Source organism: Tribolium castaneum, chromosome 6, assembly GCF_031307605.1.
Source record: "Tribolium castaneum strain GA2 chromosome 6, icTriCast1.1, whole genome shotgun sequence".
NCBI classification, from domain to species: domain Eukaryota; kingdom Metazoa; phylum Arthropoda; class Insecta; order Coleoptera; family Tenebrionidae; genus Tribolium; species Tribolium castaneum.
The window spans coordinates 10,756,709-10,784,472 of NC_087399.1; the positions used below are offsets into that span (position 1 = coordinate 10,756,709).

Consider the following 27,764-nt stretch of genomic DNA (forward strand, 5'->3'; position numbering starts at 1 on the left):
CCGTTATTATTGCAGCTCCATGCGACCATACAAGATGAATGTTGTTGAAAATGAGCTCTCCACACAGCGTTCGGCTTTCTCCTCTACATTCTATATTCCGAGTTCTTAGACGGCTTACGCGACGCACAAATCATGATCAAATCCCGCTTTGCACAAAGACGCCTGTCTACTGCTCAATTCATTTAATGAAGACGCACTTGTAAAAAGGGATCTGATTGATTTTCTACACGCACCGAAAGGGACAACCAACTGTCAAGTGGAATGAGATAAGCTAAATTTACCTGCTTTTTGTTTTGTGGTCTATATTAGGATGCACTTATTCATTTTTTTTTATATTTTTACACTACCTTTATACCGGGTGTCTAAAAATTAGCGAATCCCGAGTTCAAAGCGTTGTAGAGAATCAGTCAGTAGTCCAAATACAGAATGTCCCCGCGAGTTGATAAAGTCCATTATTCACTTCTAAATATTGGAACAGTAGTAATTTTAATTTCTTAAGCCATAGATACTGACACTTTGTCTCACCTAAAATTATTTTCAAATACACAGTATGTTTCTGAAATGAGCTATAATAAAAATTTATGTTTTTTTAAATGAAACACCCTATATTTTTTTGAATTTACTGATGTAGCTTTCAAAACCAATTATTTAGACTTAAATTTTTATCGGTCGATTTTACATGCTTTTTGAAGTTACGTTTATTTTAAAAATGTATTACTCAAAAACTAAGACTTTTAGAAAATTGGCACTTTTACGAGTTTAAAATAACATGTTCAAACTTTAAGATCAAGAAAAACTTTGATCAAGAAAATAAAAAAATAAATGGTTTGTTAAAAGTTAAATAACTTAAAAAATTTTAATGAGACAACTTATTTTTATTTTTGCATTTAAAAGACCTTAAATTTGTCTACCTTAAAACAATAACAGTTAAGTTTCTCTTGCTGACTATTTAAAAGATTTATTTAATTTTATACATTAAAAAAATCATTACAAATTATTAAGTATTGTTTTAGTAGTCAAAAAGTGAAATTTTCAATATTACCCATAAGCCATTATTTGTCACTTTTTACAGTAAAATAATTAAAGTTTTAATGTTTTTGACGAATTTTTAAATCTATGGTAACGACAATGTTCATGAATAATCTGCATTGTTGGTGAAATCAAATTTTTAAAAAATAATTTAATAATCTATGAGAAGAAAAAACAAAAAATAGTGCGTTCCATTTAACATTTTCAAGTTATTTAACTTTTAACAAACTTCTTAAATTATTTACGTTCCTTATTGCAATGCGCCAATCAATTAATACGGGATTTAAGTTTGAACTCTCCTCTTTAAAGTGGTGAAAGTTCAACTTTTATAGGAGTCTTATAGAAGTTTTATAGTTACACATTTAAAAAAAAGATTGTTTTTGTAAAAAAAATAATATATTACAATAACTAAGCACAGTCTACCAATAAAAGTTTAGGTCGAAATAAGTAGTTTAGAAGCTACATCAAAAATCGTAAGATTGTATTATAGCACATTTCCAAAACATACTGTATATTTGAAAATAATTTTAGGTGAGACATGGAATTAGTATCCATAGCTTAAGAAACAAAATATTACTTTTCTAACATTTAGAGGTGACTAATGGACATTATCAACTTGTTGGGTCACCCTGTACAGAAAAAAATTAAGATTGCAAGCATCCTCACAAAGATACAGTGGTTAGAAGATTACTCTTTAAATTGCGTTTTCTTCAAATGCAAGCTAAAGGTTTCTGTGTTTATTGCTATTTATATTATATTGCAATTTATCTTAGCATTATTTTTGAATAAAAAAATCTAAAACTTTTGTAATTTGCCGTTTCATTTTTAACAAAAATTACACACATTTAGAATTTTTTTATTTCAAAACGCTATTTTTTTTAAATTGTTTCACAATAATATTATCCACAATCAATTATACCATAAAAAAACAATAAACACCAAAATTTGTGCCCTGTATTTGAAGAATACGCCTGGAGTGGACTTCCAAACCAATGTATCTTTGTGAGAAAACTCTGGATCTTTATTTTTTCTACATTTAAACTAGTAAATTGATGACTATCTAGGATACTCTGAACTCGGAATTTGCCAATTTTGAGACACTCTGTATAGTCAAAAAACAAACTTTTTACTTTTTACTTAAGTAATTTTACTTTTCACGTACGGTTTATTAAGCTTTAACTAAGTGGTTCAAACATTTTGTTCATAATTAGGTAATCCTCTAGGTACCTAGTTAAGAAACTTTCATTTGTTAATATTTTAACGTAATGCTCCATAAATTCAAATTTGATTTTAACTTTCATGTAGGACTAACAGTTTTTGAAATATCGTTCACAATTCAGGTTGTAAAGCTACCAATCTTAGATGACTGATCTATACAAGAATTTTTTTCATCATTTTTATCTAAGAAAAAAGTCATTTGTAGTTCTTCTTATGTAAATTTGTATCAGAAGTTGAAATCTAATTATAGATTTCACCAACGACTGATAACTTTTGGCATCACCTCAAATTCATATCATGAAGCTAAAAATCTTGGATGGGCCGTTTTCGTCCAGAACAAAAAACCTCAATTATTCACATTTCCAATAGACAATTATCTCAGAATTTTAAACCTACCGTTACTTTTTATCAACGATTAACAGTTTGTGAGATATCGGTCAAAATTCAGGTTGTGAAAGACAAAATTTTGAATATAAAACGTCTATTTAATAATTTTTTCAATCAATTTGCAAAGTCAAAGATTCGCAGCTTTTCACTTTTCTAAAGTAAAATGAACTCACAATTTCAATTCAAATTTTATTTTTCGCATACGACCTGTAGTCTTTAAAATACAGGTGAAAACAAAATATAATAAAAAAAAACTTAATAAAATATGTGTGCTCTTAACAATTTACTAATTTTCGAAAATAGTAACTGCCCCTTCCTTCTGAATGCACCAATTCGTCGGTGATAGGTTCTGACATAAATAGTGCTTTTTAACTCCAAAGAAGTTTGTGCGAGTTTCTACTAAAACGAATAAAATTTATTTGAACGCCTCCAGTCATGTTGCAGAACCAATTACTGCAAAAATCAAATTAAGTACGAATAAAAATGTGATTGCAATTAAATGTACTATAAACCGGAATAATATTTGATCAATACTTAAACTTTTACTTTCTGTCAGAGAACCATAAAATAGGAATAACATATAAAATATCTTAAAAATCAAACGATGCCACAATTTTCTAAAAATAATAACTCCATATGCATTTTGTATGTGAAAAAGGTTATAAACGTTATAAACTTGAGTGTCAAAGTCTTTATATTAGACGTGTTTTAATCTGAAAAAAAGGGATATTATACCCTTGAAACCTCCATAGAATTATAGCCTTTTTTATATATCAATATTGAGTCTAAAAAAACAACAAGTTTTAAACATATGTGATTAAACAATTGTTAATCAGGATTTCTGAAGTTTGATCTATTGTCTCTGAAATATTATTTGGCTTGTATAACATTTTAATTAATTTTGTTCATAATCCAGAGAAAAAAATTAAATTCTGAAATAGAAAGTATAAATTTGATTTCTGCTTCTTTGAAAGCGAATTGTATTTCTTAATACAATTGCATACATAATTGCAATCCTCTAGAATCATTTCTTTTTGACTATTTAATCGAAAGTTTAGATACAGTGTGTTTAAAAATTGTTGTTCATCAAGTTGACTATGGAATTTAAATTCAATGTGCCGCTTTGTTCAAAAGGCTATTGTAATCTGAGTATTGTCATCTTTGCTTTTTACCCACTTTTTTGCATTTTTCGGCAAAGTTGTTTCAAGTATAGAGTTTATTTTTATTTGGGTCTTATATTTTCTTTAGTTTTTAGACTCGACTCTTTTTTGCATTATTTTGATGGAACTGTCACTTTGACAGCATTCACAATTAAATAATAAGCGACACATTACGTTCAAATTTTATTGATGACTTGATGAACAATCATTTTTGAACACATTGTATAATTCTTTAAATTGGTAAAAGTAACGTATACAGTATGGTCTTGATATAACCTGCCAAAAAAATTCTGGGTCATTAGAAAGATCTAACGAATCCGAAAAACTTTTTTTATTAGGTCATAGTCAGAAATTAATTGTTAGTGCTTCTAATAAAGACAGTATGGAAGAAACCATACTTACTTTCTAAATCATTAGCGCATAGCAAAATTTAATTAATTCTAAACTATAATTTTCAATGATTTTTATTTCGAAAACGAAAAGACTTTTAATTTTTTTTTTAGTTCTACTCATAGACACCTATTACTAAATTTTATTTGGCAGGTTATATCGGAACCACGATGTATATTTTTAATTTAGATGTTAACAGTTGTTTGCTGAGAGATTAATTTTCTATCTCTAAATTTTAATTTGGACTTCTCTGAAAGAATTATGAAATGGCTTTGGCTCAAGCGTTCTATAATTAATTTGTTCAGTACACCGTCTTGTTTACCCTCTTTCGGCCCAAGTAGTCCGATTTTGCTATTCCTAGCGTTCGACATTAGTCAAAAGCTCCCCTCACTATATAAACTTATATTTCCTAGTGACCCAAATCCCGCTGAACGATTATCGACGCTTCCCTCCCGGCGATATTAGCCTCATACATCCCTGGAGCAACCTCAATAAAAATAGTCCTCCTACGTGGAGAAAAACACCCCGAAATCCCTGAAACCGTTTTAATTTTTCAGCTACTCTAAACCCGTATCGTAAAACAGGGACGGCCTGAAGTTCGCCTTCACGTCCAGACACTATCTTAGTTGCAAGTGTAGGTTTTAGTCTTTATTTTACGACTGTCCAATCTGCAGGATCGCCTCCTCAGCCATCTGGATGCTGGCGTCGTACAGATACGGATGCATGAGGTAAATGGCGTACGGGGCGAAATTGGATTCCGTAAATACACCCCCTGAAAAAACCTCCAAGAGACAACGAACAGCAAAGAGACGTTAACGCCGCCGTTTTCTTATTCGCTATCTTAAAACTTTACAGAGCGGAAACGTAAGCGACAACTTCACGGTGCTACCAACAGCATCTATTTGGAGATTTTGATGCTTAGTTGGCCAAGCTGATTAAAGCGCTTCACTCAAATTATGCAAAGGTTCAATTGCATCGCAAACTGCGCGAAATGTAATACTAAAACGGTCGAAAAGGACAATTAAATTTTCCTTTAGGAAGTTTGAAGCGAAAAAATTTATTTGAACGTAGGACCCCGGCCATGTTGCCAAATATTTTTGGAAGAGGGTTTGCACTTGTTGATATACACAATATTTTTGACTTTGAGCGATGAGGTAATAAACGGAGTGGAGCTTATCAGCACGTAGTAAAGAAGTGAAATTATTTTTATTAGATTTTATACGGTGGGGTCAAAACGTCATTAGATCAACTCTTGCTGTAGATTTAGATTGACAGATTTTTTTTATTGTTTTTGATAGATTATTCTTTAATTCTGTTGAAGTGTCAAATGCGTTACTTGCAATTTTTTCCAACGCCAGTATTGTCGTATGTTGTAATCGTAAAAAATCAACATACGTTCAAAATTTCACAGCAAGAGTTGATATAAAGACTTTTTGAACGCACTGTAGAAACGAGCGCCATTTAGATTGTCAAGAAAATCTCCCGTTTTTTTCTCTCGTATTTCTCTCATGATCCATATTTTTTCTTAACTGTAGGATATTAAAAACTTTCCAATTAGATTTTTCTAACATTTTGTCTTTAATTTTACTACGACCTATAGTTTTTCAGATATTGGTAAAAATTCGGTTTTATATGCTAAATCTATTAAAATAAAAAATAAGGGTAACCTAATTTTTTATAACTTTTTAAAAAATGCAGTTAAAAAATTGCGGGCCATTCTTTTTGGAATCCAAAATGTAGTATTAGTTTTTTATCTATGTCTAACAGTGTCTGATAGAGCGATCAAAACTCAGACCTGAAAGTAAAAATTTTGACTCAGCGATGTGCTTAAAAAAATTCCGGTAATGTATAATGTCAAGAAACTTAAAGTGTTGTAATTTAAAGTCGACTCTAGATTTAAATCTCATTTAATTTTTTATCCAAGATCAGTAATTTTTAAAATTTGGAATACAATTAAGTTCGTTGACTTAAAAACGTTAGAAGAGTGGTTGTGTTTCAAAAAAACTTTTATTGTAGACAGATAATGTAAGGATCTTAGCTATATAACGTTCTCTAACAATTTTAAACCTTAGGTTAGATCATGTACGACCAACAATTTTTAAAATATCAATTAAAACTAGGTTTGTAAAAATAATCTTTTTTAGAAAAAGAACATATCGGGTGATTCAAATTTTTGAATCACCCGATATTTAGACTTTTTTAAATTGTGACACTTAGTCAAAAAGCCCGAACATTTTGCACTTCAAATGTAAAATTGTCTTAGAATTTGATGCCTTTTATCTTAATTTTTATCTACAACTAATAATTTTTAAGATTTTTGTCAAAATTCAAATCGTGGCCTGTCTGCTCATTTTTTTTTCATGAAGGTAGTATATAGTTATAAAATCTCAATTTATGTTTTATATTATGTAACATTATTTTTGTATTTTTAATGTAATATTGTATTTGATCTACAATTAATAGTTACTTAGATGATCAAATCCTGAAAGTGAAAATCATGGATGAGTGAACAATTAAAACAAAAATTCAATCCATTTAAGTACAAAAAACACAATTATGAGCAAAATTTACTTTCTTGAGCTAAAAATTTTAGAAGACTGGTACGTATTTAAAAGCAAAACTTAATTCGTTTGGTCAGGTTGTAGCAAAATTATAATTCCCATACACAGTCGTCACAGAACGTCAAATCTGATGCTGTTTTTGTTCTACGCCCAACAGTTTTTGAGATATCGATCAAAATCAGTTCGTGATAGTAATTTCTTTTTAGACACATGGACTATTTAAAAATGTTGCATTATGGTACATAGTCAAAAAATCTAATCTTTTTGATTTTTCTTTTCAGAATTTGAAATCCAATTTCATGTTTTACGTACGATCTGTTTTTTGCGATATAAAATTTGACTTCAAAAATGTTTTCATAGAGCTATAGGTAACCAGAAAAGTTTGAATTTTCTGTTTTTCAACAAATATTATATCAAAATTGCAAACTCGATATTATTTTTTATATACGACTAACATTTTTTTTTATTTCGGACAAAATTCAGATCTTAAATTTAAAAATTTCTTTTCTTTTTGGAACCGATACAAATGCCTTGTCTTAGTTGCAATATTTCAACTTTGATTTTTGTTTTCAAAATTATGTTAAAATAAATTATTCCAAATTAATTTGGAATTACACGACTAATCTAAAATCAGTAGAGATACAATTTTTTTGAGAAAAATTAATTCGTAGGCCATTTGGACATAAAAATGATTGCTTTCAATCAAACAAAGGAAAGGAAATAGAAATTTTACCAATATCTGCTAATTTTGAAATTTTAGTTGTGATTGTAGTGTAGTTGAAGTATTTTATGTAAAGGTATTGAGGTACCTACACACTTAATATATATCATAAAAATTTACTTGCCTGAAAAATATTTACATTTTTAGAACTAACAAACAAAAATGTAAAATGTTTCATCAACTAGTCTTCTTAGTGTCTGAGTATTCTTTCAGATTATTTTCGTCAAACACTCAAGGATTATTCACGATTTCAACAGTTTTCTGGATTTAAGAAAAGTAAACCAATTTTGATTGTATCTAAAATCAAAGCAAGGAATAGAAATTTGTATTGACATTTTGTTTATAAATAAGATTGAAATATGATTGAATTTTATATAAGTTGCATTCTGTTCTGAAATTTCCGTTAGCTTAAAGATTTCCTGCAATGGGTTGACGTTTGTTATGATTTTCAGTTTGAAAAGTCATACATATGCAAGCACAAATCTAACGTATATTCATATTTGAAAGGAACTCTACTCCTCAAAAACTTTTTTGTCTATGTCAATTATCTGGAAGAGAGTACTTTTACTAGTTGCCCAAACTGCGTGTTCTTTTTAGTGTACTGTCAAGAATATTTGCAAAGTGAGCAAACTTATGTGTGAAAAAATACCCGTCTCAATCTGTTAGTTAATTTTTGTCCGGCAAGTACATCAGGTGTAATCCTTTATTAACCCATGTAGCATGAATTATTAATCGGAGCACAATGGACATCGCAAAGCTTTTAAAAGCACTGCGGCTTTGATAATTTTTCGATTACGTGTTACGTCGCATCCGATTAAGCATTTATCTGGTCGCGGCAAGAATTACACAACGAGCTAGAAAAACTAATAAAAATTTCCAATTCCAAGTTAATAAATTCGGAAAATTGTAATTTTGCCAGCAATGCGCATTTAAAACAATTTTATACGAGACGGGGGAGATTTCTTCCACATCATCCCCGATATTACATTTGAAACGAATCGTTTTCTCAAAAATAAACACACAATTTATCTGCCAACATATTACAATATGAAGTTTATAAATAGTAAGTCCGTTGGGGTTGCCAGAAGATGCGGAGAAAGCTCGGAAGAATGTTGGCTAAGCTCAGTTTTATGTTGGAAAGGCTGGAATTGGGTTGGGATTGTCGCGAATGAGATCGGACGCTTTTTGTGCTCAGATATTCAAATCGCCGACAAAAGTTTCTCAATTTTTTGCTCGCTGATGAGAATCTCTGCATTTGCAGACTGCGAAGAGTTCTTTCAAAGCAGAGAGGCTTTAATGTGTTTTAAAATTAATCTAAAGTTATAAATGGTGTCATGGGCAAGAATAATTAGAGGAGGATTTTGAAGTAAAGCTCAAACATGAAATCGACAGCATTAAGCAGTTAATTACTCTAATCCCAATCGAATCCAAACATTTTTGTAAAACACAGGAAGTGCAGCTTGACTAACATGTTTAATTTCCGGTTTCACGTCATGGATTACAGCTGAAATTAGATCCCCTGCCATCGCAACTGACACATTTGTCTTGATTTCGCTTAAGTGAGATAATTTTTCGTCTCTGTTTGTGTACATCCCAACTAAAACAATAGAAAAATCTACAACAAAAAACGAACATTGTATTTCCAACCCGAAACACTTTAAAGGATAATCCTCTTCATCCAGTTATTTTTATCTACTTTAGCAAAACATTCCACAAGCAAACTTGACTTGTTTAAACTTCCACAGAAATTTGAAATATAAATCACGAGATTTCATTGTTGATTTATCTAGCTGTTGCCGTTTCTCTTATTTCGTTATTCAAATTATTTTCTTTTGATAGTCAAGTAACTGTTTACAAACCCTTGCTTTCAGCAGACAAATTGCGGTCGGAAAAACTATTCTGTTTCGTTCAACTTTTAATTAAACTTGTCTTAATGTTGCGGCTGTTTAAACTTGGTAATAAATAAATTATTATCGTTTTATCAATAGAGTTAAGTCAGGAATAGGGAAACTTTAGATTAGTTATTTGACTTAGTTGTGTTAAGAAAATGAAATTAACTTTACTTGCTGCTTCAGCTTCTTTTACAATTTCAGATAGTTTGCAAATTTCTTATAGCGTGGACGTGTAAATGCAAGTTTTAATTGAGTCGGTAATTGCAATTTCTTTAGTGTTTTGCAGAGAAGATGCGAGGTGGTTATTTCTTTAAGGAAAATACTAGCGGAAAATGTGGAGATACGTAGAATATTCTGACAACCTAAAAAGCCTTTGTTTTTAAAATTTAATAGATTAAGGACCGGTTTGCAGAAGTTTTAATCGCAACTAAATTTTAATTTGCATTTGTCAGTGTAAAGAAATGGTGATTATTAATATCTATTAATGTAATAGTTATTATCGACTAATTTCAGTAATTTCTCGGATTATTTTAGAAAGTTTAAAAAAGAAGATAAATATAACAATCTTTTAATCAAATTTTATTTTTTGGCTTACCTACTAAACTTCTGACAAATATTGTTTACAAATGGATTAAATCGAGTGGAACAAGCTAGATAGCATCATTTACAACAGTTTTTTATAAGTATTTAGTTTCATGCAAATTACAAAATACATATGAACTTTTGGTTTTCGAATAATTGTTAAAGTAATGTAAATAAAATAAATTAAAACATTTTACCTAAATACCCTTGCGATTCAAGTGATAAATTAAAAGCTTTTATTTAACTTGCTTTGTTGTCTGTCTGCCTGTTTCATATTTTTGGAGCCAAATTTGAAAGGGTTCCCGTTGTCCCAATGAATTGAAATTTTGCATACTTACGTAATCTGCGTTACAATGCAATCCTATGTGGTTAAATACTTCCTAAAAAGATTAAATGGAATTTTAAAGTTTTAGGTAAATGGGTTTTCGATGTTTACATACCGTAACTTATACCAACATGAACGGTATGTAGTCATTCAGAAATATATTAATACCTAATAATTTTCATTACGTTTCGTTACAAACAAATGTCGCTATATTTTTTTAATTCATTTATCTTAGACGATAGAGTATAGACACAGAAGAGAGGTTAGGATGTGCTTTCAATGCTAACAGCTGTTTTCTATGACATACCACTAAACAAATTTGCACAAATCAGCAAAATAATGGTGTTACAATAATACCACAAAACTATTTCTCTGAGAAAAAGACGTTTGGAATAAATAAAAACTAAAAAGCAATAAATAAAAAAATAAAAAAAAGGTTTTTTTAGAAAAAAGCTTTTATATAAAAGATGCACTAAAAAGTTAAAAACAATATTTTTCTATCAGAGAAGTATATTTTTGCTAACAAATTAGGATTTTAAAATATATAAAAGCTTTGGGAACGGTCATAAGTTATAAGTCGTAAAAATACGGCATTACAGAATTACTTTCATAAATTAAGCACTGTTCAGATAGAAAAACATTATTTTTTACTTTTTATTATCTATTTACTTGAGTTGATAAAAGAATAGTTTAACATTTGATATAGAAAAAAAATTAGTGTTTATTTAATGAAATGTAACTAAAATTGAATAATTTCAACATATTTTTTCGTATTGTTTGTCTGCATTTGAAAATAAATTTTGTGACATTGTGGCTTGAGCTTCAAAAAGCCGTTGTTTTCATGGTATTCGCAAGCGTAGCGCAAAACGTGAAAATATGCGTTTTCGTCAAAGATCGCGTCAAAAGTGAACATTCCGGGATTCTATTTCCGTCAGTTTTGGGGCGGCTTTGGATTGATCCGGGTCTCGCACATCAATAGATGCGTCCCCATCTGTCTCTTTGTCGGTTTATTTAAATACACATCTGTCCATTTTCAAGAAGAAGAAGGAACATTCGACAATAACCGCTAGTCTCCACCGAAAAACGTCATTACAAAGTAAACCGTAAAAAACAGAGCCCAAGTCCCGGATTCGGACAAAAGGCGGCTTTTGTGCTCCGGAATCTTTGATGTAGATAGTCCGGGCTCAATTTATTCTTTTCGCCGCGAGCTCTCGATGTCCATTTATCATAGAACGCGCGACTCTCTGGTGATTTATCGGATTGATAAAGATGAGGGACGAACGGTGGCGGAATGGAAATATGCCGAGAAACGCACAACAGCTGGCTCATTTACAAGGAAATCGCGTGACCGCAGAGCGAGCGTCGAGACGACGACGACGTTTTTCGCTTGTCAATACCCAAATCCCACCTTAATTTACCGCTTTTGTCTTGATTGCGAAAATTAACAAAAATAGAATTAAAATTGCCCTACGTCATAAAATCACCGTGTATAAAGTAAAAAAAAAAATTATGCAGGGAATCGGTCTATAACTTTTTTTGTTATTTAAAATATTACCATTGCGTTGTTATTGTTCGATAGATCTACTTAGTGATGTATGCAAGCTGGTGAATCAAAGTTATGTCTTTTTAAATGGAACACCTTATATATTTATGCATATTTAAATTGTACGTAAAAAAAACTAAAATAAACTTTGCATAAATTTTTATAAGTCCATCACTTTTGGTTTCGGAATTATTCAACTTTTCGTTATAAAAAAGAGCAATTTTTAAAAAATCACTGCGAAGTTGGTTATGAATCGACAAATTTGCAACAAAAAATTTTAAAATACGTGGTAGTTTTAGCAGGTAGTCGACTTTTTGATATAGTACGCAGATAATGTACAGAGTGTGCTAAAACGCAAAAAGTTGAATAACACTATGCATTTGTTTTCAATATCGATTGCATTTTTGATAAGCTTTCTAATGGTATAGTCTTTGTATGGCACATTTAATAGTTATTAATAATACGAGTGCGAAAACATAAGCTTAAAGTTGACAGGCTTTCTTTATGCAACGAGCATATACGAGTTGCATACCTAAACACCCGAGAATTTTAAACGTTTTTGCATAAGTGTTATTCAAATTTTTTTTGAATCATTTTAATTTAAAATAGGTTGCTATGAGAAGCGTGCTTAAAAATAGAGAAAAGACGTTATCGGAAACCTGTTTTAAAATAGTGTTAATAGTGTAGGATTCACATATTAAAAAGAAGGGTTAAAATGTTACCAACAAAAAATATTTTTTAAGATTTTCCAAAAAATGTATTGTATTACAATGTAAATTATTTATCCTTGAATCTGGTAGGTGAAAAGGTAAATAATTTTTTTATATGCACTAATGTGAATACATACATTAGTAAATAAATAAAGAAATATTTTTTGTGAAAACCGTAAGAAATATTTAAAATTGCTATACAAACCGCATATAATTAAGAAAATTATAAAAAATGCAATCGAAACGTGTAAAAAAATACAAGGTGTTTTACTTGAAAAAAATTAGTTATTAAACTTTTTGCGTTTAGGCACACACACCCTGTACATTACACGTATGGTTTAACTAAATGTCGACTATTTGCTAAAACTAGAAGGTATTTTTATTGTAAATTTGTCGGAAAATATTCTGAGGCAACTTCGCCGTGACTTTTCAAAAGTTGACATTTTTTATAACGAAAAGTTAACTAATTTCGAAGAAAAAATAACACCCATAGTAATTTATACAATGTTTTTGTATTTTTTTACGTAAAATTTTAAAATGCAAAAGTATATTGGGTATATATAAGTATAATAATTTAAAAAATATATTGTATTTTATTTCAATATTTTTACAAATTTATTTAGCAACTACATAAAACAATAAGTAATGGAAATCTATCGAAATCACTTTCTTTGTCCAGAAACTATGTAGGTGTATTGAAATATCTTTATCTTACAGGTGCAGTTTTTTAGGCACATTATATCATTGTTTTCGGTGGGAGAAATAAAATTTCTCTCAGAAGAGAAATAAAGCTGTTAGTTCTACTCACAAGTGAGTAAATCTGGGGAAAAATATGGAAAACAATGAGGCTGTTTATTTCATAAGTATAGCAACACGGGTCACTACGAAAAATGATGCCATTATAAAGCTCGTAAGTAGTGCGCAAGCACACTCGTGAGTAAAAATATATTACTATTATTGTTCTGTCAGTTTTGTCAAACAAATAGTGTGAAATATAAACTTTCATCATAAAAGATTAATTGTTTACATTTATTTTGGTTTTGCTATAATGCTGTCAATCCGATGTACAAATTTTTTTGTGAAGAATTTGCAGAAATGTGTCTTTGCTGAGACAAAATGTCAGTTTTTTTTAATGCTTATCATTTGCTTAATATTGCAATTTTAATGTTAATTAATTCATAATAGATTTATTTAGCGATGTAATAATGATTCTCTCAAATAAAGACCGAATTATAGGTAAGTAAAGTTAGAAATATTTATAAAGTACGTCGTTTTATATTGCTTTATACTCGGAAATTTTTTAAATTAGGAGAATTTACAGAAATCACTTAAAAGGCAACACTTATTATACATTATAACTGCAGATACCCACGAAACGGCAATTTATGCAAAAACAGTATTGATAAATTTGCAGTTTCAAGCAATGCAATTTGAGAAAAAGTCTTCATGAACAACCTAATATTTTTAAGCTCAAAAAACATTTTCTTTGCACTCTTAAATAAAAATAACTATAAAGTTTAAATGAGCCTAGAATTACTCTTTTACACGTAAATCTTTATGAAGTACTTAAGACGTTTGACAATCGAATATTTTTATAGACACAAAATATAATTTTTAATGATTTTTATGAAATAAAACTTTTTTCTAGAATATTTTGATACTGATTTTATATAATAAAAAACAAAAATTGAAAGAAGTTGAAAGGCTGACACCACGGAACCGAAATTTTGCCTTTTTTCCAGCTCATATCACAAATACTAGGAGACGCAGAACAGGATAAGCAAACAGATGAACTAAACTCGAATTTACCTATAGCCACTGGGAGTTAGTTAGACAGACTATTAATTAATACTCCTTCTTGCTTAATTAACTTATACAATTTCCAATCGGTTCTACAATAAAAAAAAACGATTTGAAATCGATACAAATAATCTTCGCTCGTCTGCGTTTCTCAGCCTTGAACTTTGAACTGCGTACTTTAAATTGCAGACGCGTAGGCTGAAAGGGAAACTATTATTACGAGTATAAAGTTTATTTGATATTCAAAGTCGAAGATAAAATCTAGATCCGAGGAACATTGGTGGTCTAAAGGGAATTTCAAGTGTTTAAATAAAATATTTCAAATTCGAGCTTTTTCTACAAGCTTTGCAGTATAACTGTTTTAACGACGACTAAAACTCTACAGGGTGAACAAAACACTTTATTAAGTAATTTGACAAATTACGGAAAAATTTACAGAAAACAATTTGGAGACGAGGCTTACTCGGACCACGGAATTTTATAAAATTATTTTCGGTATTATGACTTTTATTAGTAATTTTTTACATATAAAATAGTCTCTAAGCCATTCTATTTGAAGTAATTTAAGAAATTGTTGATAAAATTTTGCAAAATAAAATAAATCCAACAAAAAAGGCTGAATCAATACTTACTCAATTTTTTGCTATTCTAAATTAATTTAGAGCTATTTGAACAAAAACTTGCATAAAGTGCTTAAACGGTGCTAAAGCATCACAATAAATTAAAATCATGAGTTTAAACTAAAACCCGAATTGTTTTTTTTAAAGAATCATCAGTAAAAATTTGCAATTTTGCTTTAATGCTCATCTGTATGCATTTCAGAAGAAACTTATAGTTAAAATTGAAATTGTTGAGCAATCTTCACATAGTTTTGATTCAATAAACCATAAAATATTTTGTTTTTTATTGCAGTTGTGTAATAAAACATGGGTTGTAAACAAGTCGATCAGCAATTTCGAACAAGCCATAATTAATAGCTCACCAACGCCCCTCGATTCGTATTCAGCGAGCGAATTTTCAAAGACGTGGAAGCTCGATTGTGTTGTAAGACATGCACCCAATAAAGATGCCTTCGACTTGCATCCAGCGCATCTGATGTAGGCATTTTTCACAAAACTTTTAATTTGGCGCTCGTTCGAATTCCTAAAACCGCCTCAAAGCGCGATTTTCGATTACAATAAAATCTGAATAATCACAAAGGTTTCGGAAGTTTGAAAATTACGATTCAAGCGTAATTACAAGGGCCATTTCCCAATTACACGTCTGAGGGGTGTTTACGAGGATTTTATTGTTTTAATTTAACTAAACGAATGACGGGAGAGATAAATAATGTTTGAGACGTAATTGGTTCGAGACAATTATGTTGTGACTGCTGTTACAGGAAGTCCACGGAGCTTATTAGAGAAATAACGTGGATAAACAAACAGAATTTGTAATACTCTGTTATTAGACTGTGCACTTGGAACAAGCCACTCACGGCTCTTGCTTTTTATAATTTAACACTGACTTTACAACTAAACGAAATGTAATTGTTCGCTAAACAAGGTTTTAGAGTTTTGCCACAATTGAAGACAAGGTGAAAACTGAAATTACATTTAATCTACAACCAGACCACGTAACATTGTCTGCAGAGCTGTGCCATACTAATGTCTTACATTGTTCACTCGTAGATATGCTGCAACTTGTGTGTACATACATAAATCTAAACTTTCCTGCAACTCCCGGATTTGCAATTATTTATCAAACTGGAAGAATGATTTACCAACTCTTCTTTCATAATTCATATGCCACAAACCATTATCTCTCAAAATTGCTGCCATTGCGAAGTTTACACGAAAATACAAGATTTATGGAACAAAAAAATAAATAAAATGCCATTGTCCCAACTTTGGAAGAGAATGTCCTAGCTATTAATTGAGTTAAAGGACCTAACATGCTAAAGCCTTGAAACTTAGTTTCTCAACAATTTACATAGGTTTAAGTTGGTTGCAGCACTACAAAAGTAGGTATAAGTGGATAGATGACAAGCAGGGCAAAGTCAACTGCTTTGGCATCGTCGAAATGCTTCTAACTAAGCCTTACAGCAGCAGGAATTGCTTTATAATACGTCGCGACAAAATTCAAAACAATTTCTTATAATTTACATTATTGGTGACCTATTTAAAAAATCATATCGTTTTTCTAAACATTTGAAGCGAACAAAGTGAGAATTTTCTGGACTAAATTTGAAGCTAAAACAAAAACTCACTTCATTCTTATTTGTGTTAATTATTTTACACATTTTATTAAAAAAAACATTTATAATTATATTAACATGATAATAACTCACGTTTTTAAAATAAAATATAATTAGCCCGGCGCATCCACCATTTTTTACAAAATCAAAAACTTCAATTAATAATAATTTCATGATATAATATCACAACTTGTTGCGTTTAATTTTTAAAACATTTTTTTACGGATAAAGCAACAAAATATGTTTTTAATTTATCTTACTTGTGCGCATTAAATATTAAAAACAAATTCTTGAAATACTTTAATTAATTCATTTAACATTCATCATTCAACATGTTAACCGATCAGACGACCAAATTAAACTAATCGAATTTTTGCATTTAAGAACTAAGCGAGCGTTAACTAAGCGAATTAAATTTTATTTCGCTTTTCGCAAACTAGGCCTAAAGATAATTTAACTAAAGTTAGTGTTTATGAGTATTACGAGTAAATAGTAATGCTTTAGTTTGTTAAATGAGTTAAAACATATAAGGACGATTGTGTAAAAAACACAGAAGCCAGTTCATATTTCTTGGTTAGACAAAATTAGAGGAAATAAAGGTGAGGCAAAACAAGCTGTAATTTTTTTAAATTTTCTCTAAGTAAAAAATATTAGTTCTGTTGTGGACTCAATTTCGACAAAATGATTGTTGGATATTCAGTGTCATGTAATGCATCAATGTATTCTCTTTAACGTTGAAAAACACAGCTAAATACATTTATGTTTTTATTTTTTGTAACACAATAAAGTTATTATCATTTTAGAGTTGACCTAACAACAATTAATTTTTAACAAATATACGTATTCACCTTAAAACCGTGGAATATGGGATATTTTTTCTACAACCGTGTCAACTTCATATTTTGTCATACTATGCAATCAAATCTGATAGAAATAATCTATGAAGTGAAGTTTTATTTCTCTTGGGTATGTTGCCAACTTGATTTTAAAGTAATTTGCCCCTAAGAAGGTTACTAAAAAATATTTTGTTTTGTAGTATGTGTATACACTGACATTTCTATCATTTTTATAAGAATCAACTTTTAAGGAAATCAAAAATGTAAAAATACTACAATTACGGCAGAAGCTGCTAATGTATTAGCTGTTTCAAAATTATAAAAACGCCAACGTCATATTTTCTCTCAAAATTAGCTGTTAATAATTATTCATGCACTTCAAGAGAGCTAATGTAATTTATATTTTCAATGAGTTATTATTGAACTATTTTACATTTTTATCAATCTTATTTAAAAAAAATAATTCGGTAAAATGCGACGTTAGCGTTTTTATAGTTTTGAAACAGCTAATATGTTTTAATGTATCTCAGAAATACATAGAACTCACCGTTTGCTATTTTTTTTTCTCTGTTCCTAGGTAACTGTATTCAGAACTTTTATACAATTCCATAAGAATAATTATAATAAAATGCACAAACTTTTTAATTCTTACTTCATTCTTAAACAAACGAAGTTTAAATTTTGTTTTGTATAAAAACACTTAGACAGCTAGATTCTAAAGTTCAAACAAACATATTTTAGGGTCTGACAGCAGTTTTTTAGAGAAGTTTTTGCACAAAACATTATTTAAGCATGCTTTGTTTTTGACTGACACAAGAAATCATAAAATGTGAATTACGAAAAATAATATTTTAATGTTTGATTTAATTTTTTATTAATTATTATTTTTAAGTAATTAAATCTGCATATGTATAGAGATCAAAAATAAGAATGATTTAGGGAACACTGATTTCTGTAAAAATATTAGCTTTCAAAATAAGTTATAAAACATTTTGTGCAGACACAAATTTTGTACTGTGTAGAAACTTGTACTGACTTTATACTAATTTGTACTGACCTAATATAAATCTCAACGTGAACTGAATTAACAGAGACTTCATATTATAGTATAGCTACTATAGCTATAGCTTGATTTTGATTTCGTACTTTATATTCATTATAAGATATTGTCCAAAAATTTTGAAAAAAATGAGGTGCACGGGGAAAAAATTGAATAGTTACACACATTGATTTCTTTATCTTTAATAGCTTTTGAAATACAATTAAAAACACTTTTTGCTGACACACCTTGTTTACTGTTTTTGTACAGACTTACTAATTTTATTCAAAATTCAAATAACTTTTCTCTAACTTTCTACTAGTGTATTCTACTGAATTTATACCGAATTTATACTGACCTTGTTTTGACTTTTTATTTATACTGACTTTGTACCGATTTTTTACTGATTTTGTACTAACTTATACTTTTTCTTTTATGTATTTTAAAAGTAGATTAGGTACTGATTATTACAAGTGACTGTAGAGACTTACCTATTTGTGTGAGAACAGGAAAGTTTTGTGTCCTTTTGACATAACACGATATTAAGATACAAAACCTATTCAACTAGATCACCAACTTTTGCGCAAAAAATAATGTCTAACTCCATTTGTGTCACAATTTTTCCCCGTCAAACTTGCTCCACAGTAAAACGTGAAATATTTTTAATACAAGCACTCTACCCAACTTCCATTATGCCGTGCACTTTATCATTTTATCACAATATGTAAAATATACTGTATTATACATATAAACAGCGTCGACGTTACATCAATTCCTCTGCGTCTCATTTTTTGCACAATTTTTTCTCCCAGTGCCGTTAGCAATGCATCATCACGTCCATCGTCCACAATTCTCGTGATAAAGTCAACTTTTCGGCATTTTTTCCAACTAAGGCGAAATTCAAACAGGGATGCCCTTATCAATGTCGGCGCCGTTGTCACCACAACACTTTATCTACGAAAGGGACTCTACCAAAACAAATGAATCGCTTTTAAAGGGTCCGATAAACTAGTTGCAGTCTAATACGATGCCGGCCTGGACAAAATCCCTTAAATCCCATCAAGTGACTGGGGGGAAACCAACGGAAAAATATTATTGCTAGAGATAACATCATTACAGGGTGATTCACAGAGAACCACGAACCCGAGTAACTTTTAATGCTAGATATTGTAATGTCTCATATAAAATCAATTCTAATTCAATTCAACTCAAACCAAATAAAATGGAGTTTCCTATGTACAGTAAACCTCGTGAATAACATTGAAAACTTTTTTTGGTTTTTAGAAAGATTAAAAAAATTATAATCGATGTAACTTAATAGTACTGTTTATGACATTTTTGAACATAAGTTTGTAAAGTTATTGGGTCTTTAAGTGAAATACACCTCAAAAAAGCGGCAATTTAACATAAAGTTAAAATGGTGATTTTAAAACCACACCTAGCAAAATCTGACACAAGAAATCAAGTCAATGCTCAAAAACCAATTTTGATTTATTTAAATATTTTTTTGTTTTTTTTTTTCGCAAAGTGAAACACACGAAAAAAGCAAAAATAGAAAAATTAGCTTAAATAGCTTAATTAGCTTAAAAATTAACTTTCAAAAATCCTTTCAAATACTCAAAAAAGTAATTCAGTTTCCGATTTAGTTTTACTTTTGATTTTTATTGTATTAATATTTTGGTTTGATTTACCATTTTTTTTAGTTAAAACTTGTTTGAAACGCCAAAGAAAGTTATATTTATTGATTGGTTTATTTCTGTCGAAATTTTGTAAAATAATTACATTTCAGGTGAAGAAAGTATTAAAACGCTTAAAGCAAACAAAAATAAAATAATGTTAATATTAATTTGGAGATTTTTCAGGTACTAAAATCTAAACTTTTATCCAAAAACCTTCTAAAGTGCACAAAAAAATACAAATGTCAATTTATACCAATGACTTTTTGGCTTGCTTGTGTCTACATTTCACAAAACAATTGCTTTAAAGTAAAAAAAACTAAAACGCTCGAAGAAAGAAAGAAAGTAATTAGGAATGAAGTAATATTTTAGTATAAATTTTGTGATTTTTCGGGTCGATTTAGATAAAAATCATCTAAAATACACTAAAGCTTTACAAATTACGATTTATTTTAATAATTTTCCTAGATGTTTTGACAACATTTCATAAAATACTTGCGTATCAAACTGAAAAACGCAAAGCGAAAATTAAACCACTTAGTTAAAGTTTGCCATGCGAAAACAATAGCAAATAACAAAACGATAAAGTTGGAGTTGACAATTGGAAAAAAACTTGTCTTGGCATTTTATGAAACAACTATAAAAAAATTGAGACAAATTAAAAATTAAATCTTACAATGTTGTTTTTTATCACATGTTTTACCAAATAATAATTAATTAAAATTAAACACCGGTTTACTGAACGATTTATTTAAGAATTAAACTAGTTCGAATTAAGCCGCAATTTAAACTGCATTGACAAATTAATGTCAAGTTAATCTTAAAGCACTGAGAGCCGGTTTACAAAACATTTGATTTGCAGTCAAATTTGAATTTACTGTTAACTTGACATTTGTTAATGCATTTCAAATGAATTATAGAATAAATTATAGTTTATAGAAAGCTTCATCAAATTTTAATTCGTTGTTAAAAGTTAACGACGTAAATAAACCAATCAAATTGGCTCAGTTTCGTCACATGATCCGTTAATCACACATTTAATTGCGAATTAAATTAATGACGCTTCTATAAACTGGTCCTTAATGTCGAATTAGTTTAATTCCATAATTAAATTTTAATTTCGCACTCTGTAAACCGATTCTATTTTTTTTGTTTTTTTAACAGACGTTTACTAGTGGAAACGCAAAAATAATTTTTTGTTAACAAAAAACAAGTGCAGTGGTTGAGCATATTCCAACATGTATTCGACCCCAAATTCAAATTTCATTGTTTAGCTTTCCAACTTGAGAGCGCTGCATTTATTCATTGAACCAAATGTAAGAAACATACATGTATGCAAACAAGTGCAATTGAATAAAAGGCAGAAATAAAGAAATTTTCTTCAAATACGCATTTTTATGACTTTTTTAGTTAAGCAAACATGTTTACGCTAAAAACAGAATATTATTGTTTACTCGAATTTAAAAGCACAATTATTATACATAAATACCAGTTGAGTCTGCTAAAAATAAAACAACCTTAATTAAGTAATAAATAATAATAACACTATAGTTTAAAAAAATGTTTTCTTCTACTAAAAGCTAATTTATAGTGCTTTTGTTTTCTACTTATTCACTGATAAATCATGTCACATTTGTCTATCACTTCTAGTATTTTAATATACTCACTAATAGTTTTGATAATTTGTTTCTGGTGTCTAGTTTGGCATTCGTTGTTTCTGTGATAAACTAATCGTTAAACATTTTATCTGTTTAAAATATCGTCAAGTGAATTTAGATTAAGCCCGATATACGTTTTCATCAAGATTTAAGTTTTATGAAAAAGAATGTACTATAATTGTTTAGACAATAACAATTGTTAGTTGATTACTGCTGGTTACAAAAAGAGAACCTGACACTAATCAGTGCAAAAAAGAAACAATCTCTGTCATTTTTAATTTTTTTAATGTTTTGATTCAATCTTTTTTGTGGTGTCTTTGGCATTCGTTATTGACGTGATTAACAAGTTGTTAAATATTCTAATTGGCTTAGGATATAATCAAGTAAATGTAAATTAAGTCTAAACAACTTTTTCTATATTTCTCTTTAAATTATCCTAGTAAAATCTGGGAAGCCTAATGTTTCTATCAAGAATTAAAGTCTCAAGAGAGCTATTAAGGTTTTTGAGATAAAAATATTTTCATGGTTTACTACTAGTCTACAATAAAATAAACTGACTCTGATAGTACAAAAGAAGAAGCAGTCTGTAACATTTTTGATGTTGCAAAAATTGTCAAATACTGATACTTTATAATGAATATTTACAAAACTAGACGTTCTAATTTTTTTTTGACTTTAGTATCAGACAGGATTAATTATTCTAACGATACATTGGTTTCATCTATTAGTAAAAAAAAATGTGAACTACTTTAATTAATTAAGATTAAGGAGGAAAACGTCACATGACAAAAAGCATAGGATTTTAGCAATTTTTTTCAAAGTTTTACAGACGTTTAAGTAACATTTTTGAAACTTATCTACAGGATGTTTTTTTTACTCGGTCTTTATGAAAAAAAATTTAAATGCAACCTGCGTTTTATTTAATTCCGAAAAAAATCCTAAAAAGTAAAAAAACTGCTGTTTCCTGAACATTATTTCCCATCCACAGAAAGTGTTAAAGAGAAATTGAAATACTCATGGCCCTGTAATAGACTCTTGAAAATAAAGTCGTTGCTTTTATTTTAACTTGAAATTGTCAATCATTAATTCGTAAAATTATTAAAATTCTTAAAACTCTTAAAAAGGACATCTTGCTTTTTATAGCAGCGGCTATTACATCATCATTATTCATAATTATAGAGTGTCCCAGTGAGTCGATTATTGAATTTTAAATTTTTTAAAATCATAATTTTTTTTTAGAAAAGCCATAAATACCTACTCACCTCTTGCATCAGCTAAATTTATTTTCAAAAATACAGGAAAACACACATTGTTAAAAACTACTTCCAAAAATGCAAAAAATATAGGTGTTCCATTAAAAAAAAGGTTTGTATTGTAGTTTATTTTAGAGATATCTTGTATACTTGAGAATATTTTTAAGACTTAGAACCACTAATGTTTTAAAATTTTAAGGACATTAGTAGACGTTTTATAATTATTGGAACATCCACTATATTGTGTACAGTCATGGACTTGATAGTCGATCCAAACGGACGTGATGGAGGTAGCATTCATTAAGTCCTAACTGTACGTAGAGTTTACATAATACGTGACGATAAATGTCTTTTGGTCGATTATATTAAAAAAATATGTCGCTAATTCCAGTATACAGGGTGCTCAAAAACTGGCGCACCAACTCAGTGGTACGTTGTTGAGAAACCAGTGTAGAATACGGGAAAAATCTTGAAAAAATTCCTAAAATTGTATTTAAAAAAATTTGTGACTGTAAACTTATTTTGTTAACTTCTCCAGTTTTTATTATTCTTTAATGTCTTTATGTTTCACACCAAGTAATCGTTCTCAATTTTTGAACACCCGGTATAATTTCCTAAATTAAAAATTAAAAATTCCTGTAAACGTTAATTTTGGAGAAAACAACATTTTTTTTCATTATTTAAATATTATTGTTTGATTTATAATGACACTAAAAAACATGGGATATTGATGAATTAAGAAATTTTTGTAGATTAATTTAGTATTATTCATGTTTGTATTTTTTCAGGTTGTGGTGAGCAATCTCCGTAAGAGAATGCAGAGGGCGCTGCCTCGCAATGCGGCCCCGTCCGCATCCGACACCGATGGAGGCAATCCCCTCGGCCCCATGGAGGCCACTCTGTCATGTTTATGGGTGTTGACGCCTCTGACCGCCACTGTATCACTTCTTGTTGTCATTGTTGCCATGTTTACTAATCAGTGGTTGCACACCGAAGAGAAGATGAATAATCCCTCGTACAATGGAACCGGAGAGAAGGATTATTTGTCCAAACTCACAATTTCGGGATTGTGGATGCTCTGCTTCACCAACCGTGAGTTGTTTTTTCAATTATTCAAACACAAGACCGATTAGGTTTTTTGCAAACAAGGCCGAAACAAACAGGAAGGGAAACTTCAAGCAAAGCGGATAACTTTTATCAAAAGACACGAAACTAAACGAAAAGAACGGTTTTTATAGATGTTGCGTTATTATTTCTCAAGCTCCGCTGAGACTAGTTCTAACGAGCTTTATAAATGTGGTGGACTTATAATAATCGAACAAAGTGGCGGCATACCATTGCAGACATTTTTCTTAAAATTCTTCTCAAGTCCTTTACAAAAGTCGTCTAAGTCTAAAATCTGATCTTTTCTTTAGATTATTTTATAAGTCCATCTTAGCACCTTTAAAAATTCTGTGATTTTCTCTCTTCAAATTATTTTTAGGTTCTACTTAAAATTATTTTGTAAACAGTTTCTCTATATTTTTTCAACATTCTATCAAATTCTTATATAGACTCTGCTTCTCTTCAATTTTTTTTTAAAGTTATTTATAATTTCTCGAGATCATTTTTTAGCACTATAATATTTTTCTATTCTTGTCTAGAGACTACCCTTAAGTTTCATCTCAATTTTTTTCTAAAGCAAAAAATCTTTCGATTCTCTTATAAATTGTTCTACAGGTGCTTTTCTGCAATCATTATTGCGTAGACTACACTTTTTAATTTTTTTTACATTTTTCAAATGCTGTTTTAGAATCTACTCCGTTTTCAATATCCTTTTATTGTTTTGTTCAGAATTAAAGTCGTTTTATAAAGCCGTTTCTAGATTTTTATAATCTTTTGTAAGTTTTTTATGGATCTCTCTTTACAATTATTTTTTGGACTGCACTCAAAATTCTTCTACATTTTTTTTACATTCTTTAAATTATCTTCTAGATTCTCTTAAATTTTTTTTCTAAGACTGTTATGAAATATAAATTTTAAACTCTTTTTTAAATTGTTTGAATTATATTAAATACCCATCTTTAGATCCTTCCAGACATTCTTCCTCTGACACTTCTTTACAATTATTTTCCTAACTGTATTCAAAACCACTTTATTCTTTTTTCTATTCTCCAAATTTTCTTTCAAGAATTCTTCTTTATTCTTTTTTGAAAATTCTACTATAATTTCGGTGGGATTTCGCCCACATTTTTCTTTAACATTGTTTATACATTCATCTCTAAACATTTCTTAAGATTTTTTGCTGATGCTTTTCTCAAATCATCTCTAGATCTGAAACCTGGATTGCTCTTTAGATTATGTTATGAATTCTTTTTGGATTTTTTTAGACTTATTTTGTAAACTGTAATCGAAAGCTATTTTGAGTTCATTTCACAAAATAATTCTATTTTTTTTTACTAAACACTTTTATACTGCTTTTTTTCTATATTCAACAAACTGTCTTTAATTAGATGTCACTCGTTTATTTTTTAAATCTACAGGGAGTATCAGAAATACTTGTGTTAATTTCACCTCGTATAAATCTCATCAAATAAAACAAGTTTTATGTATAACATTTTGCAAAATTCTTATTTATAATTTTCACTGTTTTCCCTCTTTCTTTTGTGCAAACGAGCCGGTCAGTGTTTAAAAATTAGTTTGTATTCAAAGCAACAATTTTTATTGTTGTTTTAAATTGTTTAAATTAGCAGTTTCTATGACGACGAAAATAGTTTTATTTTTGTACCCATAGGCGAGTGCAGGTTTTAGGATGTTATCTTTTTCCAAATTTTAAGTACTTTTGCGAATTTTTTGTAAAAAATTACAAATAGAAAAAATTATATTCTGTTACTTGTTAGAATTAAGACACCTATTTCTGACACACTCTGTATAGTTTTGTTTAAAATTTTTCTAAATTATTCTTTGGCATAAAAAAAACTAAAAATACCAAGTCATTACAAAAATATATCTATCTATTTGCCGGAAGGCTTTTTCATTCTAAAGCCTTGATGTTATTAAGACAATGATTTTCAAAAGAAAGAAAGAAAAATAAATTATGAATTTTTCTGGGCAAAATACTCGTAACTTTTGATATATTTTTCGAGCATTCTATCCTTAAATATTTTTACTCGTTAAAAATATTCACTTAATTAGCCACAAGAACAATTTATTTAAACTAGCTTTAATTATTAAATCAACCATTAAAAATTACTTGGCAAATTGGAGAGTCAAAACAACTCGATTTTGCATTTTTTTAAGAAAACTAATAGTTTTCAAGGCATTAATCAAAGATTGGATCTTTAGGTTACAATATTAGTTGTAGTACGAGATGAGTACTTTTAATTTTTTATTAAGATAAATAGTCTATACAATTGGTACTCCATCTCTTCATTTTATTTCTTGTCAACGAGCAACAGTTGTTAAGGTATCAGTTAAAGTTTCAGGAAATGGAATTTAGTTTGTCAAAATCCAAACACATTTTTGGTACAGGTGAGGATCAAACTTAAGTTTTTTTGAACGGATTACGGAACTGTCATTATTTTTAATCTACAGGTAACAGATTTTTAGATATTGGTTAAAGTTCTGTTCCTTGAAAGTTAAGTGCTTTTAATTGTTTTTTGTCACATGCCGGCAAATTCAAACGGAACCAGTTTGTAGTTTCCGGAAGAAGGCAAATAACATCCCCTACCGTCACTATTTACCCTTCCACGTTTCACTTCACTATCGTGTTAATTGATTGGATTGTCGGGGCGCCCTTTGTGAGTCGAATTATTAAATTGCAACCCTTCTTCGTCATAATACAGCACCTTCCATCGTCTTAAGTGTACGTGTTTCCTCCTACAATGGTTGTGATATTGTGTATGGGCTGTGTTGAGTAATAATGCTTGGAGGCGTCCCCAAGTTCTCTTAATGGAGATGTCTTGTATTCTAGCTTTGAAATTTTGCCCTTTGCAAGGGTGACCGCATCATATAAGAAAAATTTCCACCGAAAAAGCCGAAGCGAGTTTTTCCCTTATTCCCTATTAATTTTCTTATGAAAAATGTTAGTATCGGAAAAACATATCTCTCTTTGAAGAGTCATTTATTTCAGTTTCTTTTAATACTGCGAACGTAAAGAAAATCGTATTTGGAGGCTTCGGAAGCATGTTACTTTTTCATAACCAATCACATATATTCTCAATGGAAAAGAAAATGATCTCGATGACTCATCAAATTAACTTAACCAAATTAGAATCGAGACTTGAGGGGATTTACTTCTCGACAAAATTGTCAACCCAATCGAGTTACTAATAATTAAACGAGCAACAGTAACCCTCTTCTACTAAATTAATTCTTTGTTCGAGTATTAATAGTAGGGAATTTTTTGTGATGAAGAATAACTAACAAAAACATTTTGTGGACTTGTGTACACTTTCACTGAATTAATTTCATGATAAATTGAGAGGTAATTTTTTGTTCTTTATTAAAGGCAAAACAAAATGTAATCATCTTTTATTCATATATTTTTGGTGGTTGTATAAATCGATGGGAAATATTGAAGTTGCAAAGTGGTAATTCCTAGTCACTAGACACCAACTATTACTACGTGAGATTACTAATTTGTATATTACCACCCCAGAGGTAATAAATTTCATAGTTTAACTAATTATTAAATATATTGTTACAAAGGCACTATAGCTGAAGGCGTGTGTGACATTATTTCAATTAAATATTGGATGAAAGCTATT

The 27,764-nt window shown here is 29.5% G+C and overlaps 1 protein-coding gene across 1 annotated transcript in view; it reads left to right on the forward strand.

The window, feature by feature from the left end:
* stg1 (stargazin-like protein) overlaps positions 1–27,764 on the forward strand; it is a 415,841-nt gene that overhangs the window by 69,211 nt on the left and 318,866 nt on the right. The window contains exon 3 of the mRNA XM_064357655.1: positions 23,805–24,108. Coding sequence (XP_064213725.1) covers positions 23,832–24,108 — 277 coding nt within the window. The 5' untranslated portion in view covers positions 23,805–23,831. The remainder of the gene's footprint in view (positions 1–23,804; positions 24,109–27,764) is intronic.